Raw genomic sequence first — 13,789 nt, forward strand, 5'->3', positions numbered from 1 at the left:
ACTCCGCCGAGCCGCTGAACTCCGAGCCGGAAATTGACACAGCTCCGACCAACAAAACCCGCCGCCTCGCCGGAAAAAACGGCCTCCGCCACCGCCCTACTCGCCAACGATCTCTCACCAGAGACATCGGTCACGTCGCCGCCGAAACCTACTTGGTCACTAGCCTCACATTCACGCTTCTTCAGTATCTCGGGTACCTTCTCCTTCTACTTCATAACTTCATTTTTGTTTCTTAATTTGTGGCTTCTAAATTGGTAGTGAAATGCTTACTTGTTCGTAAATAGAATAATAGTTAAACTTTGTTTTTTTACTCAATTCAAAATTTAAATGTATTGTGATGTGAATTTTTGTTACTCGTGTGTAATTTTGTGGTGTGTAGACGATTTTCAATTTTTAATTTTTGATTTTTTCATTCAGGATTGGTTACCGCTGGATTAAGCAATTACTTGCCCTTGGATGTTACGCCATGCTTCTTATGCCTGGATTTCTACAAGGTTTGTTTTAATCTTAGGATTCATATGTGATGTACTTTGACCCTAAAGATCTAATAATTAATCTCTTTTTCTATGTATATTTATTTTTTATTATTATTTTTTAGTTACTTCGTAGGGTGTATTTGTAGTCATTGAATGAATTTAGTTCAATATTATATGGTTTTATACTTTTGCAGTTCTTTCTTATCTTCAATAGTGTTATTGTGGTAATAATTTAGTATATCTTAAGCTTTCTAATTTTAGTTAGGCAGCTTGAGCTTCTTAGATATTATCTTGCTCATTCTGTTTTTAAGTAAAATATATATATCCCCCAAGGATAATCTTGCTTTATCATGTTTTGATTCCATTGTTGATAATGTAGAAACTTGGTTCTTTCTGTGCTATATGCTGCCATCTATCATGCCGTGCTAGGTGGCAATCTACACAGGACATTTTGTTTGCAGTAATATTGATCATGGAAAATGGATCTACTGTTTATTGGTTTGTTTGCTTGTTTGTTTGTTTTGTTTGTTTACTTTCTTTTATTTTCTTCTTACTGTTGACTTGCTGCAGTTGCATACTATTATTACTTCACGAGCAAGGTAAAGCGAAGCATTGTTTATGGGGATCAACCAAGAAACAGGTAATTTGAAATGCTTGTAAATCTATGAATCTATCTTGTGATGTTGGTAATTCCATGTATTGTGTTTTCTGCTCAATATTCTTTCTAAATTTGGATTTTTTTTCAGGTTGGATTTGTATCTACCGGCTGATATTGATAAGCCCAAGCCAGTTTTGATATTTGTAACTGGAGGAGCATGGATTATTGGGTGAGTGGTTTGAACTATCTGCATAATTTTCTTTTAGTTGATGTGTCAATTTTATTTTATGGGGCACTCGTTTCTTTAATCCTTTTTATGTCAAGCATTTCCGTCTCTGCAATGGCACACTGCTTTTACTTCAATTAAGTAGTATATCAGGTCATTGTAATTGAATCTTAAAATCATAAAATAATGCGTATTACTTTGTTGGTATAACAGTCAGTCAGAAATCTTCTTCACTTATGACCAAACTAATTGGTCTCCATGAGACGCAAACAATTTAGTTGTGGTTATGATATGACACATTAGTGTCGTCTAAATGGTATTGCCTCCTAGGTAAAGGCTTTGTTGTTTCATCTATCTATATCTTTGAAGATTAAGTGATGTCTGTTGGATTTTGATTTAGGTATAAAGCGTGGGGATCCCTTTTAGGACTACAGTTGGCAGAAAGAGACATTATAGTGGCATGCATTGATTACAGGTACCTGGTCTCAGTTCCAGCAGTGCAAGATTGAATCTACAATTTTCCTTTGGTCCGACTTGCTCTATGTTTGAGGTATTCTAATGGAGTAATGGACAAGTTGGGTGCTTTTTGTAATCTACGTTTAAAGGAATTTAGTCAAAGCTATTTATAACAACATTGATTTTTCTTAGAGGCTATAGCTTTTTCTTTCTTAAACATAAAATGTTGTTCAGAGGTGCATGCATATCTTAAGTTGAGTTGTTTGTTGTTTCATAAAATGTTGGAGTAAAACAGCATCACACTTAAGATAAGCATAGTCATTGTTGTCTGTTGACATCTTAAACAATTTAATAGCTTTGACTTTTATAGATTTGTTGCACTGTAGAACTCAGCTTTCTATTAGATACATCGTCACATTTAACTTGCAATGTTTATTCTATGTTTTTTACTTAATATATCTTCATTTACATGTGATGCAGAAATTTTCCTCAAGGAACAATCAGTGACATGGTAAATGATGCTTCTCAAGGAATCTCTTTTGTCATCAATAACATAACTAATTATGGAGGCGATCCTAATAGGTGACATGCTACCATATAAGATACCTTTCCCTTACCTTTAAACATTCAATTTACAGATTGATATGTTTTTCCTTTGTTAAATTTTTAATAGGATATATTTGATGGGGCAATCTGCTGGTGCTCATATTTCTTCTTGTGCTTTACTGGATCAAGCAATCAAAGAAGTTGGAAAAGGAAATAAAGTTTCTTGGAGCATTTCCCAGCTAAAAGCTTATTTTGGTTTATCTGGAGGGTAAGTTGTTAAGTGATGTTATTAGCATTTTATGAGCATAGACTGACTTTTGAGCAATTTTTCAAAATTCAATAATATGATTTTTTCTATATTGTCTAGAAAACGTGGATGGAGTTAATAGGATTTGTTATAGCTGAGATTTTACCCATTTGGTCACGTTTTCTCATTGTTTCACTGAAGAACAAATGTTTTCTTGCTTCTGTTCCTAGATAAAGAATCATGGAAATATCCAAAACTCTTCTTGCAATGGAAAGCACTAGTGGTAACTGGTGATTCTTAATGATTGAATATAAGGAGCATACCCTTCTATTTCGTGATAACTGGTTTGACTGTTAAATCAACCTGTTGAACTATTCTGTTAAAGCATATAGCATTTCTGCTGCACCTACCTAGATTTGCTAGGGTAGGCTTTTGAGCTTTGATGCAACATTGACCATCAATTTTCCATAGTGACTGATTAATGCCACAGAAATAACATCGAAGGGAGTAGGGAATGATCTCTATGGACACTACCTGTGAAATATATGCACCATTTATCCTGTTAAAACCAATAGCATGCTATTCATTTCATTGTATACTATGATTTTGAGGCTGTCAAGCTGGCTCCGCTGAGTGATACTGCTTTTTAAAAATGCTCATTATAGAAAAACAACAGATTTCACATTTGCAGGATATTAAAATTGAATATAGGTGATGCTTTGTGGGCAGTGATTGTATTCAGGGTAGGGAATGGCCATTTCACAAATCATCCTTCAAGATCTTATCCTTTGCTAAATATCAAGATTGGTGTCCTTTGTAAGGAACCTGGTCATTTGGGCTAAGAGAAGTAGATATTCCAGTGTATTTAACCAAAAAAAAGAAGAAATTCTGGTGTATTGATGGTCCCTAAGCTGATATCAGTGTGGTATTAGTGAGGCCCGTATGAAAATGTAACCACAAAAATGAAAGATACAGAGTATATGAGCCAATGGCCTAAACTTTTCCCCTAACCCTCTCACACCACCAATATATAACCATATACCTCTTCTCAACATTTCCTGAAACTTCTTTACTCTAAACAGACTGCTGAATCAGAAATAGTTACCAAAGGGTGCTCATCAATATCTATCATCTAACATTATCTACATGTACAATTACGATAAAGGCTGAATTTGTGATTGACTAGAACTTAACATCCATAAAGCCTAGTTTGGCAAATGGCACCCTCTTACTGCAAAGGCATCAACCTATGAAATATATGATTAGTGACGGAAAAATTATTCAGTTTATACAGCTAGAGATAAAGGGGGATGTAGGAAAACCATGGGAAACTATTAATAGGATAACCATAGAGATTTAAATGTTAACTAGGGTTCAAACATAAAGATGATTTATGATAGAACACTATGACATCATTTGATCAATGTAGCCTAGCTCAACTAGTGGAAAAAGGATGTTTCGTTGTGTTTCATGTTGTAAAGTGATAGAAAATTGGTGGAGTCTCTTCATTTGAAAATTGGACTATTGTTCCATAAGCCTTTTCATGATATTATCAAGGCAACTTGATTTAAGAAAACAACAAAAGGGTTGTTTCAGGCTTGTTTGGTGTTAAGAAACTGTGTTTGTTAATTATGTTCACTGACTAGTTGTTACGTAATATGTACATGTCAAAGGATCATCTGCTAACCCTTTCAATACAAGTCTGCAGATATAACCTACTGGAATTAGTTGATCACTTCCACAATCGTGGCTTGTATCGTTCTATTTTTCTAAGGTGCGTACCAAATAACTGAGTTCCACTATAGCTGGAATTTAAAGATTTTTTTCCTCCTTAACAACTTTGACTTGTTTTATAGTATCATGGAAGGTGAAGAATCTTTGAAGATATTTTCTCCTGAAATCAAAATTCAAGATCCATGCATCAAAGAATCTATTCCTCTCTTGCCTCCTATATATCTGTACCATGGAACTGCTGACTATTCCATACCATCAGTTGCAAGGTTAGTATATAGACTTGAAATTCAGTTGTCTTTTAATGCATTGCAACTTTCTTCAATATACTTATGTATTTTCATAAAAAAAATGCTGGTGGCTGTTGGTTGTGTCCTAATGGATTTAATTAAGTTTCATTATAGCTACATAAAGTTATAAACTGCCTAATGCAAGCCTTTTCAGTTTTCCTAACCTGGGAGTGAGTATATAAAATTTGCAACAAAGAATGGGAGAGGTAGAGTTTGATGACTGTTTTTATCGCGAAAATAGATAAATTTCATGCTATTACGCGCCCTTTCATTTATACATAATCTTATGTTATTTCTATGGACAGAATACCATAATGGGAATGTTATACTTTATAAATGACCCCCCCCCAAAAAAAAAAAACAAAAAAAGCAAAAAAAAAAAAGGAGGAAACTCCAATGCCCAAACAGGAATACCTCCAGTGGTTTGCTAATTTTTGTTTCCTGAATTTTGACAAATATTTACATCGAAGAGTCTTTTTTATGTTTTTTTTTTTGTTGAAATCCTTGTACTAATAAGTTATTGTTTGCAGTGAACGGTTTGCCGAAGCTCTTAAGAAGGCAGGAGCAAGTGTTGAGCTGATTCTCTATGATGGGAAAACTCATACAGATTTGTTCCTCCAAGTAAGTGAAAAGATATAACAAATCAGATTCTCTTGTATTTTATTTAAAAAATTTTGACTTAATACAAACTCAAATACTCGGTATACTTCAAATTTTTTGTTTTGAACATTTCATTATGTAAACTCAATCTTCCTTTTGCTTTATAGTGCCAGCTACTAACAATGAACTTATTTCTCAACCATGCTGTGTTCAGGATCCGTTGCGAGGCGGCAAAGACGACCTATTTGATCATGTAGTTTCTGTGATACATTCCAATGACAAAGATGCTGTTGCAAAGGGTACAACTGCAGCACCAAGAAGAAGATTTGTTCCTGAGATTTTATTACAGATGGCTCGCAAGATCAGTCCCTTCTAAGCTTTGGTACCTTTCAGGGTCCTCATCATCTATTGGCCTTTCTCTCATTCATCTTGTACTTGATCGAAAGTAGGGGGTTTAAAAGATCAAGAACTTAATCCAAACCAGAAATTAAAGCATGCCCACCCTTATTTGTTATAGTGCTTGTTCATGAAATTCTCGTCTGCGTTTGTTGTATTGTATGTAACTATGTATATACCTCAATATTTCATTGATTAACCATACTTCTAGTGAGAAATAGTTCGAGATACCTTATAAGTTTACTTCCTATTTTATTGATTAACCATATTTCTTCATGTTACAGTTGTATTTACATGTATTTATCACCATATGTTATATTTATGTACTTTTCCTTGTTAGCAGATTAATCTAGTTATGAGTGGCGTATACTTTGCCTAAAAATAATCTTTTCGCTCTCTTTACATCCAACACAATAAAAAATAAAAATATAGAAAAGAATATATTGTCTATTTTTTAGTGCTTTTATTTGTTAAAAACTGGTCATATTTTCTTAATACAAGTACTATGTGTAATATATTTAAAAATAAGTAATTTATATGCTATCATCCTACTCATTTTGTAACTAAAATTTCTTTTTAAATTTCATTCTCCTTATTTACCTCTGAAAATATTGTAAACATTCTTATAAACAAATATTATCAAATATAGACATTTTTATTTCTATTCATTTTTTAATGGGATGTTTGTCGGTCTTAAATTTGTTTGAGTCGATCAATTCTAGTAACTTCAGCACATATAACCGGCAAATAGCCAAATACATAGTTAACGTTCTTTAAATTAGTTTTTAAATTTTTTTTTTAATCAAATTCATCCTCTAAAGATTTTAAATAAAATGCATTAGTCTCTTTGTTATTGTTGTGATAAGATCTTATGTGGATGTCCATTTTCAATATAGCTTGGTTTATCAAGGATCCCTCTATTTATTCTAGTTTAAAAAATGTTATCATGTGCACCTATAAATTCTCTTAATAAAAACACACACCAACAATAAATATTCTCTTCTTTCTTTCTACACTATTAATATCTCTCTCTTTATATTTCTTTATTTTATTTGTTACCTCTTTCTTATTTATTTATTTAGTTATTTTATAACACGTTATCAGCACGAAACTCTAACGAAATTTTAGGAAGACTCCGGGTAACAAATTTTCATTATGTCGAAATTCTCTTATCTTGAATATAATGTTTTTGATGTATTTGGAAACAATTATTTATCATGGATACTAGATGTTAAAATTCATCTTAATTTAATGGATCTTGGAGATACCATTAAGGTTGAAAATAATACATCCCAGAAGGATAAAGTCAAAGCCATCATTTTTTTTTTTTCGTCGTCATCTTGACGTATGATTGAAAAATGAATATCTCACATTAAAAGATCCTGCAGATCTGTGGAAAGGCCTTGAAAAAAGGTATAATCATCAAAAGACGGTGATATTTCCTCAAACCCGATATGTTAGAAAATTTTTTCGACCTTCTATACCTCGAATGTGCTCCTGCAGCAGCAGTATCGAGAAAAAGAATTTAAAAATATTCTGAGTTAATTTTTTACTTTTTTGTTGCTGAACGCAACAATGAGTTACTTTTGAGAAATTATGAAGCGTGTCCAGCTGGCGCCGCCCCATTTCCTGAAGCAAATGCGGCAAATTATAACCCCAGAAGAGGTAAATGTCAAGATTTTGATAACAAGAAAAATTATGGAAGGAAAAAAAATTATGAAGAAACGTATTCTCCTGTAGTGGATGCAATACATTGCGTTATTTGGTCAGTTTATCTGCATATCATAAACTGCATATGCATTTAATGGATGTGGTAACAACTTATTTATACGGCTCATTAGATCGGGATATCTATATGAAACTCCTTGAAGGACTAAAGATATCTAAATCATCCAATGAATATTCACAAGGGTTATACTCAATCAAATTGCAAATATCTTTATACGGTCTAAAGCAATCTAGACGAATGTGGTATAATCGTCTTATTGAGTATCTGGCTAAAATGGATTCAAGAATGATGATATATGCCCATGTGTTTTCATAAAGAAATCTGCATCTGGGTTCATTATAATTGCTGTGTACGTTGATGATTTAAATATCATTGGAACTCCTGAAGAGATTCCAACAATTATAAAAACTTTAAAAGAAGAGTTTGAGATGAAAGATCTTGGAAGAACTAACTTTTGTCTCGGCCTGCAGATCGAGCATATAAAAAATTGGATCTTTATTCATCAAACAACATACACAGATAAGATCTTGAAAATATTTTATATAGATAAGTCACATCCCTTGAGTACCCCAATGATCGTAAGATCTTTGGATGTGGAAAATGATCAATTCCGTCCTAAGGAAGAGAATGAAGATATCCTTGGTCCTGAAGTACCATATCTTAGTGCTATTGGCGCACTAATGTATCTTGCTAATAATACACGACCTGATATATCATTTGCTGTAAATTTACTAGTAAGATATAGTTCCTCTCCAACCAGAAGACATTGGAGTGGAATCAAACAGATCTTTTGATATCTTCATGGAACGGTTGATATGAGATTGTTTTATCCCTATGGATCCAAGTCACAATTAGTTGGCTATGCAGATGCTAAATATTTGTCTGATCCACATAAAGGGAGATCTCAAACAGAATACCTATTCACATATGGTGGTACAACTATATCATGGAGGTCCACAAAACAGACGATTGCAGCAATATCCTTTAATCATGCTGAAATACTAGCGATACATGAAGCTAATCGCGAGTGTTTTTTGGCTGAGGAGTGTGATCCAATATATTCTGTCATCATATGGACTGATTGATCAAAAGATAGCTCCAACTGTCCTGTTTGAAGATAATACAGCATGTATTGCTCAACTTAAAGCGGATATATCAAAGGTGATAGAACAAAGCATATTTCTCCCAAATTCTTTTTCACTCATGATCTTCAAAATCAAGGGACAATTGATGTCCAACAGATCCACTCAAGTGATAATCTGGCAGATTTATTCACAAAGTCACTCCCAAAATCTTTTTTTGAAGGATTGGTACATCAGATTGGGATGCGCCGATTTCGAGATATAAAATAATGTTGGCAAGAGGGGGAGACTGTACTCTTTTTTTATTGGTCAGGTTTTTTTCTATTGGATTTTTCTTGACAAGGTTTTTAATGAGGCAGTCCCTATCACTAAAGGATATTGTACTCTTTTTCCTTCACTAAAGTTTTTTCCCACTTGATTTTTCTTTAGTAAGGTTTTAACGAGGCAATAATCCTAAATGGTCATCCAAGGGGGAGTGTTGTGATAAGATCTTATGTGGATGCACATTTCCAATGTAGCTTGGTTTATCAAGGATGACTCCATTTATTGTAGTTTGAAAAATGTCATCATGTGCACCTATAAACAGAAATAAAAACACACAGCAACAATAAACATTCTCTTCTTTCTTTTCACACTATTAATATCTCTCTTTATATTTCTTTATTTTATTTGTTACCTCTTCCTTATTTATTATTTAGTTATTTTATAACAGTTATCAGTGCTAAAATTTATTAATGTGATACGTTAAGATATATATATATATGAATTTCTATTAATAATTTTATAGAAAATCTAAGCTGTGTCGAATAATTTTCTCTCTCATGATCTAACTTTACTTTATTCTCCAAGTTCAACCATCTGCATTTTAGGACACTTTACTATACAGATTAAAGTGGTATAGAGAGAGAAAATAAATTCTTTTTATAGTTATTTTTTATTATTTTATTATTATTCAAAGTGTGGGTCATACATTTTTTAATCTCTCTTTCATCCCATCAAAAAAGAGATTTGTAAACTTACATATTTATCGTATAATTCACTTATTATATTAGTTGCAAATTAGGACTATTAAATGTGTGTTATGGCGTCACTTTAATAAATTTTGTCGTTAGCTAACGCAAATTACGAAAAGATTAAAATGACTAACTTAAAATTTTTGGAGGATAAATTTAATTAAAAATATCTTTCGAGTACTAATTTAAAAAATAAGTGATGTTTTGAAAACTAATTTAATAATTTATTCTATTAAATAATTATAAATAACAATTAAGAAGACATAAATCCTTTTCCAAGCACTACATAAATTATCAAAAGGTAACACGAAAATTGTTTAATAAAAACACAAATTTCTGGGAACATTTCAACTAAATAGATAAAATTCAACTTTCAAAGTAAAAATCTGGCAGCGTTTCAATTTTATTATTTATTTATAGCAAAAAAAAATTTTAACGATAAGCGTAGTGAGTAGTAAATTAGTGACTAGTGAGTAGTGAGCCTATAGTTTTATATATAAAAGATATTTTTAATGAAAAATAAAAAAAAATGTGTATATTAAAACACTAGAATTTCCTAACCCTAACGCTGACATATTATTCACTTCTCCTCTTTCTCCTCACACCCTCTTCGGTCGCCACTCTGCCGCCCTCTCCCTCGAGCGGCTTTGCTGGTCTGCTCCACTTCAATCGGCTCCGGCGATCTCACCGGAACTCCTCCTCGAGCTTTGCCGTCTTCGGTCGTCGAACTATCCTCCTGGTACTGGTTTCTGCCGTTGTTTACTGGTTATTGCATTGTTTTTGTTGCTGCTATTTAAAGTTTAACACTTGTTGTTACTGTGGATTATATTTTGAACCCTAATTTATTACATTGTTATTGTTGCTACGGTTTCTCACTTAGTACCGCTAGTTTTGCTGCTGCTGTTTTTTTAAACTGCCATTGTTATTGCGGATGCTGTTTTTATTTTTAATGGTTTTACTTGCAAAGTTTGGATATAATTTTAACACTGAAAATGATGAAAGTTTTGTAACATTAAGGGCAGTTTTGCTCCCGAACTGGATGGGAAGTCTTACTTAGATGTCTTGAGAATATAGTATGAAGACTGATGTTAATTTAAATTTAAATGCTTGTGGTGAAGATTGTAATTAAGGAATGTAATTAACGTATAAGGCTCAGCTAGACCTGTTACATTCTCTAATTTAATTTGTTTTGTGAAGTATGTTTATTTGTTACTTTGGATTACTGTTCTAGCTTGATGGTATGAGCAATATATTGGAAATAGGAAATCATTCTTTGCTCCTGTCTTTAGCTTGTCAAAGAATTAATTAGGCAAAGTAGGTGTTATATTTATTAGAGTTTGTGGATGTTAAGAGTTTGGTGGGGTCTTTAAAACTGAGAAGACTAATAAAGTGATGAAGTTTTCATTTTACAGATCCAAACTCCGTTGACAAAGGTGAATTAATTTGTTCTTCGTTCTTTGCAGTTTCTCTTGCTAATAGCCAACTATGGTGAAGGCTGTGAAGCACTACAGACCTCCGGTAAGTACTTCATACACTTGGTTTCATTCTACCTCAGTATTTTAATCCGGTGGTGTGTGTGTTTTGTTGTTCGTATTGGTGTTTCCCTGTAAACAGTAATTAATGTCTATACCGAAAGAAGAGGAAATAGATTTTGACTTTTTTTTTTTCTTGTGGCAGGGGAAGAAAAAGGAGGGCAATGCAGCCAAGTTTGTTACTAGGTCACAAGCACTCAAACAACTGCAGATCAATCTACCCCTTTTCAGGTATCTTCCACATATATGAATCAGTCTAAGGTGCCCTTGTAGGAATTATCTAAGGTTCAACTTTATCCTTCTGTACTGTACTGTACTGTACACCTATTCTTACATTGGATTTTGTGAATATTAGGAAACTATGCATTTTGAAGGGTGTAACTCCTAGAGAGCCAAAGAAGAAGTTCAAAGGAACTCATCAGACTTATTACCATGTGAAGGATGTTGCCTTTCTTCATCACGAACCTTTGCTTGAAATACATAGAGAGATAAGAGTACATGAGAGGAAAATAAAGAAAGCAGAGGCAAAGAAAAACCTTGAACGTGCAAAAAGGCTGCGGGAGAAGACACCTAAACCCAAGATAGATAGGATTATTCGTCAGAGGTTTGTTTGTTTTGGTGGTCTTGATATTCTATCCTGTAGCTGGTGATGAATTTCCAGTTTATTAGATTTTCCTATGAATTATAGGTACCCAAGATTTGTGGATGCACTTGGGGAACTAGATGACTGTCTTTCAATGGTGCATCTTTTTGCAGCATTACCTGCCGCTGAGAGCAAAAAAATTGATATAGAATGTGTCCATAAATGTAGAAGGTATATAATCAGAATTTGAGAAATTTGAGTTAGTTTATGAGAAAGATTTTAGGCCTTTGTGTCTAATTCTTTCATTTCCTAAGTATTTTTTTTCCAAAAAGGTACAATATTATAGGGCTGTGATATTTTTATTGATTTCTCTTGTTCTTGTGGCTTACCTATGTTAGATTGGCACACGAATGGCAAGCATTCATATCTCGCACTCACAAACTGAGAAAAGCATTTGTATCTGTCAAAGGCATATACTACCAGGTACCAATTGCGGTAAATATAATGTTCATTAATTAATCCGGTGAGCATCATTTGCCTTATGTAAGAGGTTTTTGCAGGCAGAGGTTGAGGGTCAGAAGATAACGTGGTTGACTCCTCATTCACTACAACAGGTTGTGTCTGATGATGTTGACGTCATCACCATGCTAAATTTTCTGCAATTGTATGAGGTTAGTTTCATATTAATGTTTATATTTGTTCTTCATAATATTAAACCATTGATAACCTTGTTACCTGAATTAATAGGATTATATTTCTGTGAATTCTAATGTTGTGAATATTTCATTGAAATAGTTATTAGTATTGTGTAAGGATCATGTAATGCCAACGTTAGGTGCCTACACCTGTGGCGTGTCTGTCTATTGTATTGGTTGTGCATGTTGTAATCCATTGGTGGTGGAATACATCTCTATTTTGGTTTGGTTGTGATGTTGAGTTCATTAATTTATAATCTGCCATGATGAATTTTGCTGTAGCCTCTTCTTGGTTTTGTGAATTTCCGGCTCTATCATTCCATAAATTTGAAGTATCCCCCTATACTAGATCCTCGGTTGGAAGCTTTGGCAGCAGGTAGTGTTTTCTTTAACTTATGTGAAACTCTCAACTTCAATTGCTGCAGGTATTTTATGAATAATGTTGTGTATAATTTTCTTTTCAAATTATGCAGATCTTTACGCTTTGTCAAGATATGCCAATGCCAATGTCAATGCCATACCCTCTGTAGTCAATTCTGAAGCATCCCAGGTAGCTGAGTCTGAGCAAGGTGATGCCAAGCCAAAAAGGGATGATATTGAACATGAAAAATCTGAACTAAGACTTGCTCAACTTCAGCATCAACTTCCTACAAATGAACCTGGTGCACTAATGCAACTTGTTGAAGAAGCTGCTTCTGAGGAAGAAGAGGATCAAGATACAAGAGAATGTAAAAATCTCTTTAAAGATCTGAAATTCTTCTTGAGCAGAGAAGTGAGTTACTGTTTCCAAGAGATTCCGGATACATAGTATTTGCTAAGTTATGTTTTGTGTTATCTAACAATTATTTAGAAAAAAGGTTTCAGTGAGGATGTTAATAATTAAAATATTGAATAATTCAAATAAAAACTTATAGAACATACCAACAATTCACGTTCCATATTATCTAGTTATGTATTGTTTGAATGTGTCAGGTTTTGTAAGGACCTTGTTTTAAAATTTCTGCTAGATTCTATTAGATAGCATTAGATTTGTTGGAGGGTTGGTTCAACCTGTAAAGATTGTAAGAATTTATGAAATAATCTTGTCTTGGGTTATTGCATAGATTCTTTAATGCTTTGCTGGTAGACTTCTGTTGGCAGGTTATCTGCAATTACCATTGTAAGACCTTTTTGAGACTCATGCCATGCCAAACCTTGGAACAGGACAACCTTGTATTTGTTTGTAGCAAAAGAAAAGATTGCCTAAAGATAATCACCATATTTCGAATTGGAAAAATGAGATTTTTTTTATATAATCCTAGCATGGTTAACCTATTCTTTTTCAATGCTTTGAAAAATGTGAACATGTTGTGTTGTGACTTTATGACATGATTTTGTATGCTTCAGTGTTACAACATGACTACTGTTGAAATTGTTAATCAATAATGGATGCCATTTTATATAATACAATCCATCATACCAAACTATTTTTGAAGTTTTTCTTGAGGCTGTATCTCCTTCCGAGATTAATTTTGCAACCATTATCAAGGTGTTCCAACATTTTAATACTAATCATGTTTAATTTGGCTTAATCTTTTAGGTACCAAGGG

General features: G+C 33.3%; 2 protein-coding genes across 2 annotated transcripts in view; both read left to right on the plus strand.

Annotated features, from left to right (window-relative positions):
• Positions 1-5,874, plus strand: LOC107623473 (isoprenylcysteine alpha-carbonyl methylesterase ICME; the record flags this gene model as incomplete). The annotated part of the gene is given in 11 exon segments (XM_016325746.2): positions 1-193; positions 418-494; positions 1,047-1,116; positions 1,223-1,303; positions 1,701-1,775; positions 2,237-2,338; positions 2,430-2,570; positions 4,258-4,323; positions 4,406-4,549; positions 5,101-5,191; positions 5,385-5,874. Coding segments are annotated over 11 exon segments (1,202 nt in total), but the record flags the coding sequence as incomplete, so codon positions are not given.
• The window catches only part of LOC107623100 (pescadillo homolog), a gene marked incomplete in the record, with an annotated part of 6,596 nt that continues 2,739 nt past the window's right edge, over positions 9,933-13,789 (plus strand). The window contains 9 exon segments of the mRNA XM_021115017.1: positions 9,933-10,129; positions 10,854-10,908; positions 11,068-11,153; positions 11,278-11,526; positions 11,611-11,736; positions 11,904-11,988; positions 12,066-12,176; positions 12,483-12,576; positions 12,674-12,972. Of these exon segments, the coding sequence (XP_020970676.1) occupies positions 10,876-10,908; positions 11,068-11,153; positions 11,278-11,526; positions 11,611-11,736; positions 11,904-11,988; positions 12,066-12,176; positions 12,483-12,576; positions 12,674-12,972 (1,083 nt within the window).

This window comes from Arachis ipaensis, chromosome B10, assembly GCF_000816755.2.
Source record: "Arachis ipaensis cultivar K30076 chromosome B10, Araip1.1, whole genome shotgun sequence".
NCBI lineage: Eukaryota > Viridiplantae > Streptophyta > Magnoliopsida > Fabales > Fabaceae > Arachis > Arachis ipaensis.